This window comes from Argopecten irradians, chromosome 15 (genome assembly GCF_041381155.1).
Source record: "Argopecten irradians isolate NY chromosome 15, Ai_NY, whole genome shotgun sequence".
Taxonomy (NCBI): Eukaryota; Metazoa; Mollusca; class Bivalvia; order Pectinida; family Pectinidae; genus Argopecten; species Argopecten irradians.
Genome location: NC_091148.1, coordinates 20055985 through 20076094, shown reverse-complemented (window position 1 = coordinate 20076094; position 20110 = coordinate 20055985). Strand labels below are relative to the sequence as shown.

The 20110-nt window shown below is 35.0% G+C and overlaps 1 protein-coding gene across 1 annotated transcript; it reads right to left on the bottom strand.

Moving 5' to 3' along the window:
• Nucleotides 1-935: 935 nt before the first annotated feature.
• Nucleotides 936-19994, bottom strand: LOC138309840 (thioredoxin domain-containing protein 5-like). The gene is made up of 9 exons (XM_069251078.1): nt 19804-19994; nt 17380-17473; nt 16197-16355; nt 15038-15262; nt 14843-14926; nt 8346-8489; nt 6642-6724; nt 6010-6136; nt 936-5150 (listed from the first exon to the last, which is right to left on the bottom strand). The coding sequence occupies exons 1-9, from the start codon at nt 19950-19952 to the stop codon at nt 5022-5024; spliced, it is 1194 nt and encodes a 397-aa protein (XP_069107179.1). The 5' UTR covers nt 19953-19994; the 3' UTR covers nt 936-5021.
• Nucleotides 19995-20110: the final 116 nt, after the last annotated feature.

The following is a 20110-nucleotide window of genomic DNA, read 5'->3' as shown; positions in this document are numbered from 1 at the left end:
ATTCCAAACACTCAATCGCAAAATTTTACATCCTCAAAATTTATACAATACCTAGAAATATCTTAGAAATAATAATGCCCTTGCCTCCTTATAAAATCATGATGCTGACGCATTAACAAAATATATTTCCCTATGTCATGGTAAGTCACAACAAAGAAGCACACAATAAATACAGTGTATTCAAGGAAAATATTTATTTATGATGAAAATAATTTACTGACACCATAACAATTAATGAGTGGAAGTTGATGATTGAAACACACAGAACCTGACACCAGCAGTTTCCATCGCATAACAGCACAAATTTAACACCACAACTTTGTGTTTGTAACAAAAATACTGTTAAACCAACTTTCTTTCACAACCAATTTTTTTCCTGTGACAAAATTTCCTGTAATTAATTTCTTATTAGACTTGCATTGAAAGGTAATTTTCACTTTCCCAAAAGTGTATCTCCGCGAACTTGTTTTGAAACAGAAATTGTTAAAGTGAACAGTCGGACAAGGATGGCTAAAGTCGGTAAAAATGGTGTGTGAATGTAACCAGTATAATTTCTTATGAAATAGAAAAATAAAATCTCTCGTCAGAATCTATCTGCGTACGAAGAAATCAATTTAAAGTATAGGAATCCTAAAATGTCCTCCCGGCTGACTGTCCGTGGTTACATTTCCATGCAGCCTTGCTTTCAATGCTTTCAACTTTTCTTTCTTTTAATGGTCAGAATTGGGAAACGTAAGCAGAACTTGACCGTCGTATTAATATATGAGAACTTTTGGAAGGCCAATGAACGCATTTAGACTGATATTCTTTGCCCGACTATTCACTTTAAAGAAGATAGGTGTACAGGATGTTGACTTCATTTTAAAATCATAAATTTTGGACACGTATATATATGTAAAGTTATAGCGAAATTTGTGACATTCATGGATCATCCTAAAATTATTTTAAAATGGGTCAGGTATGATAGCTGATCAAAGAAAGAAGCAAAATTATAAGATTGCAAATTAAAGAAACAAAATGAAAATAAATAGGACAAAAAGAAATTAAGTACTAAAATCAAGCACCATTTCCATTTTGATTGATTTTCATGGCAAAGATATTTCAGAGAGGAAAAACACAGAAGAACACAAAATAAGAAGCATATATCCATATGTGGATATCACATATATCCATATATGGATATCATGTCCAGAACACAAATTTGTTGACAACCATATATGGGCATAACAAAATGCATGTACCATTATACTGTATGCAGGGACATTGTAATGTATTGATTTTATCTGGTAGAATAAGATGTTTAGCTTCTATCAAAATTACCTCCCTTTGTTTCACTCTGCCAAATTTAATATTACTAAACAGAGTGAAATGAAGGGAAGTAACTCTAGTTTGTTTTTTATGGTTTAACATCCTATTACCAGTCAAGATCATTAAGGACAACCCTGAGGTTTGTTGATAGAGGAAAGCTGAAGTATCCTGAGAAAAATCACCGACCAGCTGTCAGTACCTGGCAACTGTCTCACATGGGATTCAACCTCGCGACCCAGAGGTGGAGGACTTTTAGTAATATGTCTGGACATTTATGATTAAGTCCCCAAGTAACTGGTGAATCATTTGCATTGTATAAAAGTACATTACAATGTCCTTACATAACTCATTATTCAGGTCACTTGAGAACTTTAGACATGTTCTGTTTTGTTCATTCACTCTTCAACATGTTAAATATTTAATATGCATAATTATTCATCATTAACATTTTTCAACAACGTAATATTAAATTTAAATAAAAATATTTTGAGTAATAAGATTTTCAGCATCATTTGTGTATTTAAGTTTAAGGAGCCAAAATATTCTTTATCAACAGAGAGTACAAAATTATCGTACAACTATGAAACATGGTTATAACAAACATGCTTCCAAAAAGTTCATAGTTATAACATACACAGTATTTTTCAATCCCTGTCATTGTTCCTATAAGATGTTTGCAATATTTATGTAACAAATTATGCTCCTAATGAAACAATTTTGTCGGTCCCATTTTGAAAGCGGTCACCTTTAGGTCGAAGCGGGCCGATATGTGCCATACCTCTTTAAACAATCCAAACCACTAGCTGTCCTGGTTATTGATACACAGTATACACACGGATATGTCTACAGGACTTTAATGCCAGTCTATACTGGATAAATATTTAAAACACTTCTTTTGATTGAGTGTGTCGTTTTGACAAAATGTAACATAGAAACTTTTGTGGTTTGCTGATCAAGAAATGATAACAAGTATTTTGCACTTAATCAATTTTGTGGTATTTATATTCTTGATATCATGGTTATCAAATAATACTATTCATATTACTTTAGGGGTTACTATCACTGTCATCATACCCACCCTTGGATCCATCCTTAATATTCAAGGGGTTACCGTCACTGTCATTGTATCCACCCTTGGATTAAAACAGCACACCAGTAGGCTCTAGTATAGATATGTGCTTAAGCCACAACAATTGAAGCTTGGTCGTTTGATGAGCACCAATAGAACAAATAACGGTACACTGTATGGTTTTGAGGATTCTCACACTGGGTTGCCATGGATGAAGTTATAAGGCAGTTTCCTATACATGTAACTGATTTTTGCTCTTTTTGACAACTTTGGGACCAATCTGTTTTGTCATTATAACCTGAAGTCTGACCAAGTACAATAAGAAAGGATTTCATCTAACTTGTAGAACGATCATTAAGTTCAGACATCAGATATACATCACATCCTTGGGTACATAATTATCAATATCCAAGTTTTAACAATGGCACAGGATCATAATGTCGTTGTTCCTCCAATATATCAAATACAAAGATCTTACAAATCCTCTCTCTCTCTCTCTCTCTTTCTCTCTCCATCTCTCTCTCTCTCTCTCTCTCTCTCTCTCTCTCTCTCTCTCTCTCTCTCTCTCTCTCTCTCTCTCTCGCTATCGTGCTATTTCCCCTTAGCATTAACATCACACACAAAAAGAATAACTATGAACACTGCTCTAGCTAAAAGATATGGCTATATTATAATCCCACCTAAACATACCAAAGTTACCTATTCACATTCTTAATCAAATAAAATTAGATACCAAACCCTCATACAAGTGAACTGTACTAAGGCAGTTCTGGTTTGAGTTATCATGGGAAGGTTGGAAGTGTAAAAGGACCGGGTTGTTGTGACTAGAACGTAGTTAAATATGGTCTCAGCTGGCGGAGCATGCTTCTTTTGCTCATGATCAGTAGAGAGCCATAAATTTTCATGCTGCAGACACAGGTTTGATTCCTGGTTGATTCACTTGACAGGAATGTACATTTGTCCACAAAAGTATTTTGTGAGATTCCATCACCCTTAAACTCTTAAAAAAATACTCGTCATTTAGCATATACACATAATTTCATCAAATATTTGCTAAAGTGTGATTTTCTTAATAAACCCATGCATGAATTAGAATTTTCCAATACACTTCCATCCAACACAGATAAACCCAGAAAAGCCCTTTTGTACAAAACTAAACTGTTTTAACATTATCATATCAGTGAAATTTATAAATATAGCTTTAATTAGATAAGTTTAACTAACAATGAACCTATGATAATCCAGTCTTTGATAGCCCAGAAAACCCACAATCATGCCAAGATGCCTTGGATAGGATTTGATGATTGGTTTTAAAAATAGACATATATGTAATTTGGCAGTCAGGAAAATTCGCAATCCAGATTGTTAGGGGTGGGGACGCAATTTTCTGGATTATCGGGGGTCCACTGTATCTAGTATACCTTCCCTCCACTAATCTACACCAAACTTGATGTCAATTCCCCAATTACAGGAGCTTGACGTTCTGTCAATAATATATAGCATAGATATATAAATATCCTCAATGCACCAGCTCTTATACACAAAATCACCTGCACTAGCCCTAATCTACCAGATAAGCCAAATGAACTTTTACTTTCAATATTAACTCATTCACCCCTGAAGACACATTTAAAATATTCTGATTCAAAAATTGGAAGAGTTCATAACAAATTTTCAGGGTTGAATGAGTTGAAGCCCAGCAGTTATGATGTATGCAATCATGAATGCACCAAGTTGCCAGTACTATTTATATTTCCACACACTTGTCATTTACACATATATTCACTATTATGCACCTACTTTATATACTACTGTAAACCAAGCTATTTTCGCAAGCAATTAAAATTTTCATGTTCTGCCCACGTCAATAACAGGCATCGCGAAATGTGCCGATCCGACGGACATGTCCGGCAAAGTTTGACTTGGACCGCCTATTTTAAAATCCAGTCCAGACTGAACGTCCGGCAATTATTGAGTACCAGAAGTCATTGAAATGGCATTTCTGAAGTATTATGCTGGTGCTGAACCTGCCAAAAATTTAAACATAATAAGATAATCATGAAAACAGCTGCCTGAATATTAATAGCAAGAAGTTATGTTTACTTCAAAAATTCACATCAAAGTTTTGTCCAGCAAAATCTCATTCAGTCCGGCTTACTCAGTCCTTGCCGGTCCAAATGTCAGGCCATTTTTTTTCAATTTTCGCGATGTCTGCTATAAATCCTGAAATTAACCACCACCAAATTCTTTCAAATATTGAGACCCAACCAGTAGTCGTGACGGAACATTAGTCGTGATTGTGTGCATATTCTACTGTGCGTCCAGATTTCCGAATGTCTGGAGCTGTTGAGGAATATGTGCAAAAAATGTGTTTCATGAGATGCAAACTATTTGTTTTTCCCCGACATCACGACTACTGTTCCTTCATGACTACTGGTAAGGTCCCAGTACAGGTACTGTTGAAATATGTATTAAGTCTGAATTGCAAATTTGAATTGTCATGAAAAATTTAAATTGTACTGAATGAGTCATTAGGCTTCAAAACGCAAAATTAAGTCGCCCCCAAAAAATGTGTTGGATTACAGTATATTGATGGACCCAGGCACTGCCGTACTTCTGTTCACAACTCTAGTAATGTAAGGCATTAGAGTTCATCATGAGATTCAGCATTAGTGCGGACAAACTTCTCCAACGATCCAACGTCTCTAGCACCACTGTATTCACTGATCATCTCTCCGTCACGGAAAAGGAGCAATGTTGGGTAGCCGCGAACCTAGGGATAGGAAAAGTATGTATATTAATCTATAATACAATTCCAATAATATCTAAAACATATTGAAGTGGATTTCATAACTTGCCTGGCTAATTAGTTACGTTAAGCCAAGCAATGCTATAAGTATAAGTTAAGTGTTTATTTCTTCAACTTTAACTTCCCTCTATTAGGTCCTGCCTCTTCTGCCCCAGGGAATTGGAATAAAGATATATACATGTATACATGAACAAACTTTTCCCCTTCCCTCAAGGATGTTTCTGACCAAATATGGTTACAAACTATGCAGACCTTTATGATTAGTTTAGCAATCTAAAATTATAATTACAAAATGTACAACTATTTCCCCCTATTGATCTGCCTTCCTGAATGGGGTCAGAGCCAAGATTTATATAAGGACATTTGTGGTAAAAAAACAGGCCCTCTAGTGGCAATGATTGATATTAAAAGTTTATGTTTTGTTTACTTTGGTACTTTGGTTTGGTTTTATTAGTTTAACATCCTATTAACAGCCAGGGGCATCTAAGAATGTGCCAAGTTTATTGCTGAAGGAAAGCCAGAGTATTTTAAGCAAATCCACCAGGGGTCAGTACCTGGCAACTGCCCCACATGGGATTCAAACTTGCAACCCAGAGGTTGAGGGCTTGTGATAATATGTTGGGACATGTTGACCACTCAGTCACCATAGCCACTTGTTGACAGAAATCTGGGGGTTAGATGGTCATTATATGACATGAAATTAAAGTCAGGTCAAAGCCGCTTTAGAATTATGAGGGCTTACAAAATTATGCTGGCAGATAGGCAAAAAATATTGTGTATTACAAATCTCTAGAAGGATGAGGGCATAAAACAGACGTTTTACCTTGTGAAGTTTACAGAGTAGTTTCTCCACAGTACAATCCACCTTGCCCAGTCTGATAAAGGAACTGCCAATAAATTTGATGGAGAGCTCATCCCAGACTGGAGCCAACCTTTTACAATGTCCGCACCTGTCAACAAACAATATATGTAAATATATATATAATATCAATATTAATATATAAAATGTAAAGGGAGCAGGCTAGTTTCTTGTTAGATATATGGTCTCTATCATTTGGCTGACGAAGCATACTTTTTTGGCTCAGTCAGTAGAACGTGGATTTTCATGCTTGATAACTTGGGAAAGTTGTCTATTCGGATCACACAGCAGTTAGTTTATTTTCTCTGTTTTTCTATAGACAACATTTACACATACATATGGTAACATGAAAACTGTGTGCACCTTGAATCTCAGGTGACTCTCGGAAGAACCAAAGAAAATCCATTTTACATTGGATACTGTTCAATGGTTAAAAAAAAAACACTGCTTAGGCTGTCTTAACTGTCAATTCATAAAATTTTCAGAACCAGTGGAACTGAAAATGAACTTGAAAATGTTTTTCAAGAAAGTGTCATGGTGGCCATCTTGGATTTCGGATTGACTCAAAAAATAAAAGACTGTAGTGCATCACTAACCATGGAGCATAGAATTTAACAAAGGTGACACCGTCAGCTACCACTTCTGGGAAGGATTCTTGGTCAAGAGGGAAAACGGCAGGCTGTAACAAAAAATTATGTTAATTCACAGTATATGGATTAGGCTTATTATATTCTTTTGTCTGTTTTTACCTTTTTTGTCCTATAAATACCCAGGGTAATATCAGCATATGGTTATTTCAGGATATGCCAGGATTTCAAGGGAGAGGAAAACTAGAGTATCCAGAGTAAATCCTACGATATACATACTGTAATGAAAACTTACAGTGTATGTATTAGGCTCATTCACCCCCAAAAATTCATAATGAACTGTACCAGTCTTATAATTAGAAGAGTTCAAATGTGTCTCTAGGGGTAAATTAGTTAACACCCAAGATAAATTCAGGACATGTCAGATTTCCAAGCGAGAGAGGAAAGCTAGAGTACCTGGAGTAAAACCAACGACCTACAATCAGAACCTTGCTATTGCCCCACATGGGTTTTGAACTTGCAACCCAGAGGTGAAGGCAGACATCGCGAAATTTGCCGGTCCGACAAAATTTGACTCGGACCGCCTATTCTAAAATCCAGTCCGGACCTACCGTCCGGCTATTATTGAGTACCGGAAGTCGGTAAAAATGGCATCTCTGAAGTATTACACAGGTACTAAACCTGGCAAAAACGTAAACTGCATAAGATAATAATGAAAACAGCTGCCTGGATACTAATAGCAGGAAGTTATCTTTACTTAAATAATTCACACTAATGTTTGGTCCGGCAAAATCTTGTTCGGTCCGGGTTACTCACAGTTCTTGCTGGTCCGAATGTCCGACCATTTTTTTCAACTTTCGCAATGTCAGGAAGGACTAGTGATAACATACTGAAATATGTTAACACCCTGACTACCGAACACAACACCAACATACATAACATGCCATGTTTGAGGTTTTCCGAGTCAATAAAAACAATATTTACTGAAAATCAAATTTGATGTCTATGGGTGAAAAACTGTTATTCCATCCTCATGATCTAAAGGAAACCCTTCACTATATAACTCCCTGTTAATATGCAATCTATCTTAGGGTTCATAGCAGTCTCTACATTTACCTCTGTCAACGAATCACATAAAGCAGTCTGCTGACCTTGGGTCACAGAACATTACATCACAACCATTCTTTAGTACATTGCAGTTCACTTGAAAATTATGATAATGTCACAGTGATTGTTTTTTATCCTCAGACGTTGTATGCATACCATGACTATTGACTTATAATAAGTAAATCTAGTAATCCACAACTTTTGAATGATCAAATTATATTCTGTCATAACTAGCAGTTGTTTATAAGCTAATGCTGGAAAGAAAAAGGAAACTTAAAATTTAAACATATATGAACTAATTGATTATGCATTTGAAATATGTTTTTCAAGAATCATGAAACTACGTACGGTATGTTGATTAGAGAAGTGAAATCCGATGATCACAATGAATTCTGGGAGATTTGGTTAATACAATACCACTGTTTCATCTCCATGATCTTTAAGAATACCCTCTAGAGAGTTTCCTGCTAATACATACCACAAAATTATCCTCATGATCTTTAGGAATACCCTCTAGAGAGTTCCCTACTAATACAGTATATATACCACAATTTTATCATCATGACCTTTAGGAATACCCTCTAAATCTTCCTTGATAGTACATACCCCAATTATCTCCTCTTGGTCTTTTGGAATATCCTCTGGTATTTTTCCTTCAGTTTCATCTGCATTTTCCTTTTTCTGTCCAATCATACCAGTTACAAAACTTTTCAAACTTTCAATGTCCCTATTGGAGTAATCCTGCACTCTCTGTGGCAACAAAGACAATCCTTATGAGAATTTTTTTCTTTTCTTTTTTCAGTAAAAAAGTTTTAATTATTATAGTATTTTAAATAATGAAGCATTATTGGGTTGTTTTCGTCAGAGCCCACGGCCAAGGGACTTAAAGATGCTCCACCTCTGGCAAATGGTATATTTTCACTATCAAAAAGAGCAGCAGATGATTTAGTATTTTTCTTCAGTTACAAAAGTTACTTTCATTACATCATAACCACCATTGAAAAGTTTGAGCTTCTTATTTTAGCTTCAAGTTAAAATATAAAATATAATTGCATCCTGAAAAAAATCTGGCACTATGTCCTATATAGATGAAGTACTGATTGTGCATGCACCAAAGGCAAAATACATTATTTTATATTATTTTTTGTGTTAAATTAGACATATATATACACGATAAACACCAATTATTGTTCAAATGATGAATATCATTTAAGCTCTGTCGGCAGGTGGAGCATCTTTAAATTTGCTCTACAAATGTTTGTATCCATCAATGTATACTGTGTAATTACTATCAACGAATTGGAGTTAAACCTTACTGTTAACACTAAGTGTATGTTATGTAGAAATTTTTTGTGTTTGTTTGCAGTGTGCAGTAAACCATGAATTTAAAAACAATGAAATTAGTTTTTTTCATTCATTAGAAATCACTTTTTTTACATTCGTTCAAAATTAGCTTTTTATATTTTCACTGTTTCATACACCAACCATGAATATTTCAACAAAAAATACATGAAAATCAATACAAATGTGTATTTTCATACTATACTGTACAGTAAAACAAAGTTATAAAAAATCTCTGGGGACCAACTAAAATACAATTTTTTAAAAGCATAATTTGTTATTAGTTAATATGGCAGTGATGTTAGCGACTCTCTCTTCGCGCAGAGCACAGAGGCTCACCTGAATTGGCTGAAACTACATCTTTTTCCTTCCCCGCCACGATACACACACGATATCAACCAGGAAAATTCCGAACTATGCATTGTTAGACGGTTCATCCCAGGTTGATATACAGAATTCCAGGAACCCCCCAGGACTAGTACCCCAATAAAAAGAAATCTGTGAATTGTGGCACGTTCTTGTAAAAATGACGTCACAATCAAATTCACTCGTGTCAATAAAAGATTATCCAGTAATGGCTCCAGGTCTGTACCGAAATATAAAGCGCAATCATTGAATTTCCGTACGTCAAAAATACTATTGTTGTACGTCATCATTCAGCGAGATGTAACGGATGAGCAGTCAATGTTTAACTGGGACTCGATGTGACATCGTGCAAATATTTGTGTAGTTATCAAATTATAAATTAAAAATGGTCATTACATGGACTTTTTTCTCTATTTTTCTTGAGATATAATCAGCCTTTATTTTCCGGTCCCTCTGAAATTATTCCAACTGGCTATTATTGAGTATGGGGAGATGGGCAACTCAATATCATGAAGAGGAAATACATGTACATATACATGTATGGTCAAATGGTTTACATTATGGAAAATTCCAAATCTTAAGAACATATCATCGGAGCCTGTTTCCAAGGTATGCTCCGTGTCAATAAATCAACCCACGAAAGAGCAAATAACCCGTCAGTCCACCGCCTGCGTTAATAAACACTTCCACTGATCCAGACAAAATCACTGTATCCACCTGTAAAACAGACCCAATTAGTAAAATAACGTAAACGACCAAAGAAGCGAACAGGGCTTTTATAAAAATGAAAAGATGCTTACTAAGATGAAAAATGTTGCAAAAACAAAGTGCAATACCTATACAGTTTTGATAGAGTGTTCAGATCTTTATTTAGGTAATTGTAAATTGAGGAATCAAAATGTGAAGAGGCACAAATAGAGACATTGGGCGTTATATTGGATCGATATACGTTACCCAATATTTCCACTGCATCTTACCCTTCAGACGGGGACTGAATGAAAAGTACTACATTATAACCCATTGACTTTGGTGTTAGAGTTTTCAAAAACGAACATGTTAGAACCATGTATACTACCTAAGACCAGATCATTAAGCTATGACTGAATTATCTACCAAAGTACAGAAAATAACTGCTATGACTGTATATCTACCTAAGTACAGATAAGAAGCTATGACTGTATAATCTACCTAAGTACAGATTAGAAGCTATGACTGTATATCTACCTAAGTACAGATAAGAAGCTATGACTGTATATCTACCTAAGTACAGATAAGTAGCTATGACCGTATATCTACCTAAGTACAGATAAGTAGCTATGACCGTATATCTACCTAAGTACAGATAAGTAGCTATGACCGTATATCTACCTAAGTACAGATAAGAAGCTATGACTGTATATCTACCTAAGTACAGATAAGAAGCTATGACTGTATATCTACCTAAGTAATAGATCAGAAGCTATGACTGTATATCTACCTAAGTACAGATAAGAAGCTATGACTGTATATCTACCTAAGTAAAGATCAGAAGCTATGACTGTATATCTACCTAAGTAAAGATCAGAAGCTATGACTGTATATCTACCTAAGTATAGATCAGAAGCTATGACTGTATATCTACCTAAGTAAAGATCAGAAGCTATGACTGTATATCTACCTAAGTACAGATAAGAAGCTATGACTGTATATCTACCTAAGTAAAGATAAGAAGCTATGACTGTATATCTACCTAAGTATACAGATCAGAAGCTATGACTGTATATCTACCTAAGTACAGATAAGAAGCTATGACTGTATATATCTACCTAAGTACAGATAAGAAGCTATGACTGTATATCTACCTAAGTACAGATAAGAAGCTATGACTGTATATCTACCTAAGTACAGATAAGAAGCTATGACTGTATATCTACCTAAGTACAGATAAGAAGCTATGACTGTATATCTACCTAAGTACAGATAAGAAGCTATGACTGTATATCTACCTAAGTACAGATAAGAAGCTAATGACTGTATATCTACCTAAGTACAGATAAGAAGCTATGACTGTATATCTACCTAAGTAAAGATAAGAAGCTATGACTGTATATCTACCTAAGTACAGATAAGAAGCTATGACTGTATATCTACCTAAGTACAGATAAGAAGCTATGACCGTATATCTACCTAAGTACAGATAAGAAGCTATGACTGTATATCTACCTAAGTAAAGATAAGAAGCTATGACTGTATATCTACCTAAGTACAGATAAAAGCTATGACTGTATATCTACCTAAGTACAGATAAGAAGCTATGACACTGTATATCTACCTAAGTACAGATAAGAAGCTATGACTGTATATCTACCTAAGTACAGATAAGAAGCTATGACTACCTAAGTATAAGAAGCTCTGTATATCCTAAGTACAGATAAGAAGCTATGACTGTATATCTACCTAAGTAGTACAGATAAGAAGCTATGACTGTATATCTACCTAAGTACAGATAAGAAGCTATGACGTATATCTACCTAAGTACAGATAAGAAGCTATGACTTATATCTACCTAAGTACAGATAAGAAGCTATGACTGTATATCTACCTAAGTACAGATAAGAAGCTATGACTGTATATCTACCTAAGTACAGATAAGAAGCTATGACCGTATATCTACCTAAGTACAGATAAGAAGCTATGACTGTATATCTACCTAAGTACAGATAAGAAGCTATGACTGTATATCTACCTAAGTAAAGATAAGAAGCTATGACTGTATATCTACCTAAGTACAGATAAGAAGCTATGACTGTATATCTACCTAAGTACAGATAAGAAGCTATGACTGTATATCTACCTAAGTACAGATAAGAAGCTATGACTGTATATCTACCTAAGTACAGATAAGAAGCTATGACTGTATATCTACCTAAGTACAGATAAGAAGCTATGACTGTATATCTACCTAAGTACAGATAAGAAGCTATGACTGTATATCTACCTAAGTACAGATAAGAAGCTATGACTGTATATCTACCTAAGTACAGATAAGAAGCTATGACTACCTATCGTACCTAAGTACACAGATAAGATAGCTATGACTCTGTATATCACCCTAAGTACAGATAAGAAGCTATGACTGTATATGCCAATCTACTAAGTACAGATAAGAAGCTATGACTGTATATCTACCTAACGTAATTGACAGATAAGAAGCTATGACTGTATATCTACCCTAAGAACAGATAATAAGAATATAAAGAGGAATTTTAAAGCCAAAATTTCAGCTATTTTGAACATCCGACTACTTTCCCCATGTATATCTACTGTTATAGTACAGACCTAAGAATCAGCTATGACTGACCAATCTACCTTGAAGTAAACAGATAACAGAAGCTATGGCCACTGATATATCTACCTTAGTACAGATAAGAAGCTATGACTGATTATACCGAAATCTACCTAAGTACAGATAAGAAGCTAATGGACTGACACCTAGGCCCCTATTCTACCTAAGTACAGATAAGAAAGCTATGACTGTTTATCTACCTAAGTACAGATATTCAGAAGGATATGGAGGAGTATTATCTACCTAAGTACAAATAAGAAGCTATGACCCCGTATATATCTACCTAAGTACAGATAAGAAGCTTCCCCATGACTGTATATCTACCTAAGTACCAGAAGGATAAGGAAGCTTATGACTAAAATTATATCTGACCTAGTACATGATACCCACTCAGCCCCAGGGTTTAACGAGGCTCATGATATAAATATGACTGTATTTGCCCCACCTAATTAACAGATAAGATGGCTATGACTGTATATCTACTTATAAGTAACAGATAAAGAAGCTATGCCCGTACTGGCAGAAAAGAAGCTAGACTGTATATCTCAGCCTAAGTACAGATAAGAAGCTAATCGTAATATCAGGCACAGATAAGAAAAATGCCTGTATATGATTGTATGACTGTATATCTTACCTAAGAATACAAAGCTAACTGTATCATCAACCTAAGAAGCTATGAAGGAGGACTACTGTAGTAATCTACCTTAAGTACAGATAAGGAAGCTATGACTTGGCCATATATCTGACCATTGCCAAAACCTCACAGAGTATTGGATTAACAGTTTAACCAAGCTATGACATAACAATATAGCCGGTCTTACCCTTAAGTACAGATAGAGGAAGCTACAAAGTGGGGGTCTGTATATCTATCCATTTAAACCCCTATAGTACAGATAAGAAGCTTTCCCCTAGTGGGTTGGATTTTATATAAAATAAGATTGTCCTTCCTGATGTTTCCATACCAAATATGGGTGAAATCAATCCAAGGAATGAAGGAGGAGTAGATTATTAAAAGCTTAAAATAAAGAAAATATTCGTCCTTTTGGGCCCCATCCCTCAGCCCCTAGGGTCAGATTTGTCCTTTCCCAATGATGTATTTTACGGTGAAATCCATTCAAGGATGAAATAGAGAGTAGGATATATAAAGCTTGGAAATTAAGAAAAAATCTACGTCCTTCTTGGAAGCCGCCATCAGCCCCCCTAGGGGTCGTATCTCATTTTTATATAAAATATGATTAACCTATCACCCAATTCAGTTTATTTACACCAAATATACCACACTAAATTTAACTTCAATGCATCTGACGGCGCACAGTTATATAAATTATGATTGTCCTTCCCCAATGAAGTTTCGGACGAAACACGATAATAAGATGTACAATACTGTCCTTCCGAGGAGGTCGACCAAGCGTGCCTTCCACATGATGTATCACAAAATATTTTCTAAATATGACCTGAATTTGAGTGTGATATGTCCTTCCCCCAATGACAAGAACTTTTGCGACTTTTGGGCCCCATCCCTCAGCCCCTTAGAACATCGATGATTCGGAATTGACTGCCAGCCCCATATAGTTGATATCCTTCCCCAATGTAATTTCACACAAATAAGGATTTAATAATGGTTAAGGAGGAGTAGGCTTTTATAATACATATCTTACGTGCGAAGGATCGTGGACTGTCCGGCTTTGACGGAACGAAACACGATGACGGCCTCCTGAACTTCGAGAATAAAAAACGCTTCAGAAAGTAAGACAGTAACTCTCGCACCCGCAAGCCACATCAAAGGCTGCGCCGGCAGATATCAAAGGAAAATCAGTCGTCGTCGCCCAACGTCACGGTCAGTGCATAAACACAAAAGCTCCTGGGTTGTTCTCCCCAAAAGTCCAGCGTGACTTATCCTTCTCATATACGTCCTTGGGTAATTTAGCATTTGACTTTTCTACCTAACATTATAAGTGATTGTATCGGAACTGAACAGAAATGGGTTGACCATAGGCATCCACTTAGTGTTTGGAGCCAATACATTTTCTCCTCTCCTGTTATATAATTACAGATATGAAGCTATGTATACCTGTCCATCCCTAAAGAAGACTAACGTTGGGTAACCCCGGATATTTTGTTTCCCACATGTTGCCTTGTGTAGAGTGCAGTCAACCTGAAAGGTCAAAAGGCCAAGGGTTAATTTAATTGTTTTACAAAGTGAATTGTCACACAGTTTATGGCATTCAGAATTACTTACTTATTGTATTTATAATAATGTCCTTACCTTTGCTATTGTTACACCAGATTCATGTTCAAATTCCTTAGCGAGAGCTTCCCATGTCGGAGCTAGGGTTTTACAATGGCCACACCAGGGAGCATAGAATTTTACAAAAGTGTTGCCGGTAGCGATTTCCTGCTCGAATGTATCGTCATTCAGTTCAACTAGTGGACCAAGGGCCTTTTCTTCTTGTCCAGCAGGCTTCTCCATCTGTGTGTCTGAGTCATCATCCTGTAGATACAATCAATGATGGCTAATGTCAGTGATAGTACGGTATAAAACCGTGGATTTACAAATCACAACCTCATACTGGTCTTAAATGATGGTTTTATAGTCTATAAAGATGATTTGTGAATATAAACCACCACAAATAAGATTAAAACAGCAAAATCGCAAAATTTTACAACAGCATCCTCAATATTTCAGGGGTTGCTATCACTGCTATAATATCCATCCATGTGTGGTTTGAAGTTGGGCGTCACTCTTTGTAATCTTCAAAGAAAATCATTGCTGCACTGTGATTTGTTAGCTTTTTTCTCCTGAAATGTTTTTGATTAACTATGACAAAGTTCAGGTCTGAATATTGCGACAGTAATACTAGCAACCCCTGGAGTAGCGAGGAAAGAGATATAGATACCCAGAGAATACCCAGTAATTTAAATGGGGGGGGGGGGGGGAGAACCAGATGACACGTTTTTGAAATTTTGAGGGACATTTAATATTTCATGGGTGGCCTTATGATTACATCAGTGAAGAGGTTTGGGCACTGGTTCCTGAGCCTTATATATGTAGACTTTACAGACTTTCTTTTTCATGTCAAATAATAGTTTTATTCTCCTCTGTTTCACAGTTTGATATTATTACTTTAAAATGAACACATATCTGTCTCAGTTTAGTTGCTAATATTAGCAGGGGTTATTATTTCGCTAAATTCGTGGAATCCATCAAATTCACAAAATTTAATACCTCGCAGATTTTTTTCTAAATTATGGATTTACATTGTACATGCAGTCATATAAATGGCATAGGTTACAGTGTAATTCGCAAAAATAAACCTCCGCATATAAGTTCTGGACATTAAACGCCAAATTTTCGCCCACCCGCAAAATTTTACAATTAAAACATACTAAAGCCATGATTATACATGATTATAAATTATACCTACCAATATAAATTGTTCTTCTATGAAATCCTGGAATTCTCTCAGACCTCGAGATCCACGGAATCTCACCGACTCTGTGCCTCCTTTCTTGAAGTATTTCAGAGTGGGGTACCCTGTGACATCATGGTCAGCACAAAGAGCCGTCTCTATTGTACAGTCAACCTGAAAGTGATCACAGTTACCTCCCTTGAAATAACAACATCTATTGACATAGTTTTTGTAGATTTGGACTGAGGCAATCATGGTGACCAGATAGCTCAATTGGTTGAGCTATTTTATAGCTTTTCAATAACACAGGTACAAAATATTATATAAATATAAAGTAATTAAATATTCTACTTACTTTCACATTTTTGCTTTGATTTTTCCTGATCTCATCTATTGACGGATTTCAAACAAACTTGGTGTACTTACAGAGAATTGTCAACGCTTTCAGCTGATAAAATTTACATAATTTTCCTTAATGCACTTTTTGAGATAACCATGTTTTAATACCAAGCAAAACTTTTTTGTTGACATCATAAAGTTTAAGCGGTGCACAAAAAAGTGACAATTTGAAAACGAAAAATTGGAAAATTATGCAAATATTATGAGCTGAAAGTGTAGGTAATTTTCTACAAGTACATGTATGCCAAATTTGGTTCAAATCCATCAGTAGATGAGATAAGGAAATTTTACAGAAGAAAAAAGGAAAAAATACATGGTATATATAGGGGAAAAATAACAATTACGAATACTTTTGGCACGGTACTGTACATTGTACTGGTGACAAAATGATCAGTGTCATTTTCAATCACAGCTCTGCTACCATACATTAACGTTTCTATACACGTACATTTTTGTAACATTTACCAGAGGGAGAACTCTGATATATGATACAGTACAAAGTCTTAATTTCAATTGTTATTGTTCATTGGAAAAAAATATCAAGTGAAGAAAATTAAATATCTCATTTTCGGGTACAAATAGCGAAAATCACCGAACTTTGTTTATTGAAAGTTTAAAGCACTACCGGTATACAGTATTTTGAAAATACTTATAGGTAATAATTACAGAAGTTAAGGAAAGATCTTTAGTTAAAGGAACTTTCCTTAACTTCTGTAATGCCTTCCTGTGGAAAATTTAAAGTTAAATGAATTTCTCTATTCTAATAAGGATTGTTTTTTAAACAGGACCAGTTATTCACCTTCCCTATGATTAGTTTTGACATCGCAAAATCCTTGTTGAAAAATGTTGCCAGTTCATCCCAGACCGGAGCGATCCTCTTGCAGTGACCACACCTAAAACACAAAAAAGAACTCTTCAATTTTTATTGTGTTTGACTTTCAGTAACTTTCACTGACATGAATGCAGATCTTCTTATAGAAATAAAACATATCATATTTTAAACATTTGATTTCATTTTTGTTAAAAAGTTCTATAATTTCATTGGGCATTTAACTTTTGAATTGAAAAAGTAGTAAACTTTTTCTTTTTTGAAATGTATATATTTTTCAAAGACTCTTCTATAATGGTAATTGAGAAAATATTCCACATGAAATTGGGAAAATACAGCAGATAGTTTCTATGGGAGAGAGCCTTTTTCAGTCCTAAATACACCAAAAGTGAATGTTTTTTCACCTAATTATCATCACTTACGGGTTTTTTTGGTACGTAATATGGCAAAATTGAATTACTAGAAATACTTGACCCCTGATATGAAGGAAAACATGCTATTAGAACATGTCCCCTTTTACCACTTGGCTGGTCATTTACATCCAAGTTATAATCTCAATTGTGACAAAATGTGAGCTACCTTCAAATTCAATGTGTTGTGTTTGAATGTTTAGAATTAATATTTCATAGAGCAAAATCCATCAGCAGTTTAGTGAACAGTTGTATACAAGTACATTGAACTTTGAACTGTATATGATTCAGAGTTATTTCCATCAATATTTATGATATTGACAGTTGTGGTTTCTAAGATGAACTATCCGCCCAAGGCATCAATGTTGAATAAATATAGGTTGAACAACATACACTAGTCAAAGGCTTTACGTACAGTAATATTCTTGTCTGCATAATTTTTTATACCAGTTACAATTTGATTGAATACAAGTCAATGTGAAGATTTTTGAAGGATCTTTTCTCTGTTTTTCCCTCTTCCTATTAAATACTTAATACACATTGGGAAACTTCATATTAGGTCTGCATATAGCACTGTTATGTTTCACTTGTCAAATTCAATATGGTCACTGTCAACCATGTTGTCATTTACATTTGTTCCAAATTGAATAATGCTGAACTAAGGAACAAGCAGACCCTACAATTTAAAAAAAAAAGACAGAGAAAGTGTCAAACATTAAGAGGACTGCTAATCAACCATGTTTCACAAAATACAAAATTTTATGGACTAAGAGAAATTTACATATAAACTTTTCAAGAGATTTATTTACTTTACTTTACATACTCAGTACCTTTTTCAGAAAAAAAACAATTTCAAATAAGCCTAAATATGAAATTTGAGACGGATCCTTTCAGTATTTTCAATACCGGTAACAAAACTATCACAATCCATGATGGGTTAACGTTAGCGATATCCCAAGAATTCATAAGTGAGAAGGATTTGTTACTGTGGGTTTTGGATGAATATGTCACAAGCTCTTTTGTGTTTGTGCACTGACTATGACGTTGGGCGATAATTTCATGAGCTGTATTTTTTTAAAGAAAATTCTGACATTTCTTTAAATCTTCCGTCCTTTAAACAAGGACTAGACATTATGAAATTTATTAAGCTTCACATTGGTGTTTCTGTATATTCGATAAGACAAGTATTTGTTGAGAAAATTGAATTGTATTCCCGGTTCATCTAATAGTGTCTTGCGTGGTGCCTAGTGTAAAGAGACAGAGATAAATCCTTCTCACTTATACATCTTCGGCCATCTTAAGTTGTTGTCTGATTGTCCAAAATGTAACTAAGAGAAACTGACATATGAAAATTGAGACAAATCAATCAATGTATTGTGAGAAATAAAGGTAACAGAAGCTGACGGAGCTAACAGTAGAGCTGCAGTTTTTCACACCGAAAACCAGGGTTCAATTCCAGGACAATGCAAGACAGGAATGACAGGAATGTGTATTTTTCCTTTCTTCTACAAGAAGAATTGACAATGTTCATGTCAGATGAGTACACTGTTAATTTGAAATCATTAGGCTTGTGTTGTATTCATATATATGTGAGCCTCTGGCTTCAGTGTGATCTGTTGAAACGAAAACCAGTTTTAAAACACTGCTCTATTTAAACCCACAAAAAATGGCTGTCAATTTCCTTTGAAATCATTGCTGATATGCAAAGATGATCTGCAAACATTTGATTATTTGAAAGAATTTTTTTCATTCTCACATGAATATTTCAACTTGCATTGTCAGCTTTAAATTTAGAAACATGTACTCATGTATCAAATTAAAAACGTAACACTATATTCATTAAATGTTCCGAAGATTTTGAAAACTGTGTGCTTCTTAAAGATCTTATTCTTAGCATGACTGTTTGAACAGCGAACAATTTGAATTTCCATTGATTATGTGAATATCAAACCAGAAACACTTAGAAACTAACTGACCAACTTACCATGGTGCATAAAACATAACAAAATGAGGAATTTTGGCTATTTCGCTCGAAAATGTCTTGGATGTATAAGTAACGGCATTTGGGGCATGCTCGTCACAAACGACAATGCCTAAAATCACTAAGAGCGGTACGAAAGTCAAGAACCTCATGTCTGCAGATGTTGCCAGTGCTGACGATTCCTTTACACCGGAACCGGAAATACATTTATACGTAACTAAATGTTTAGTTTTGCAACAAAATGGCGATTTAAATTTGATAAAACGACCAATTTCATCATGAATTTTTAAAATCGTTTATTTGCACTGAT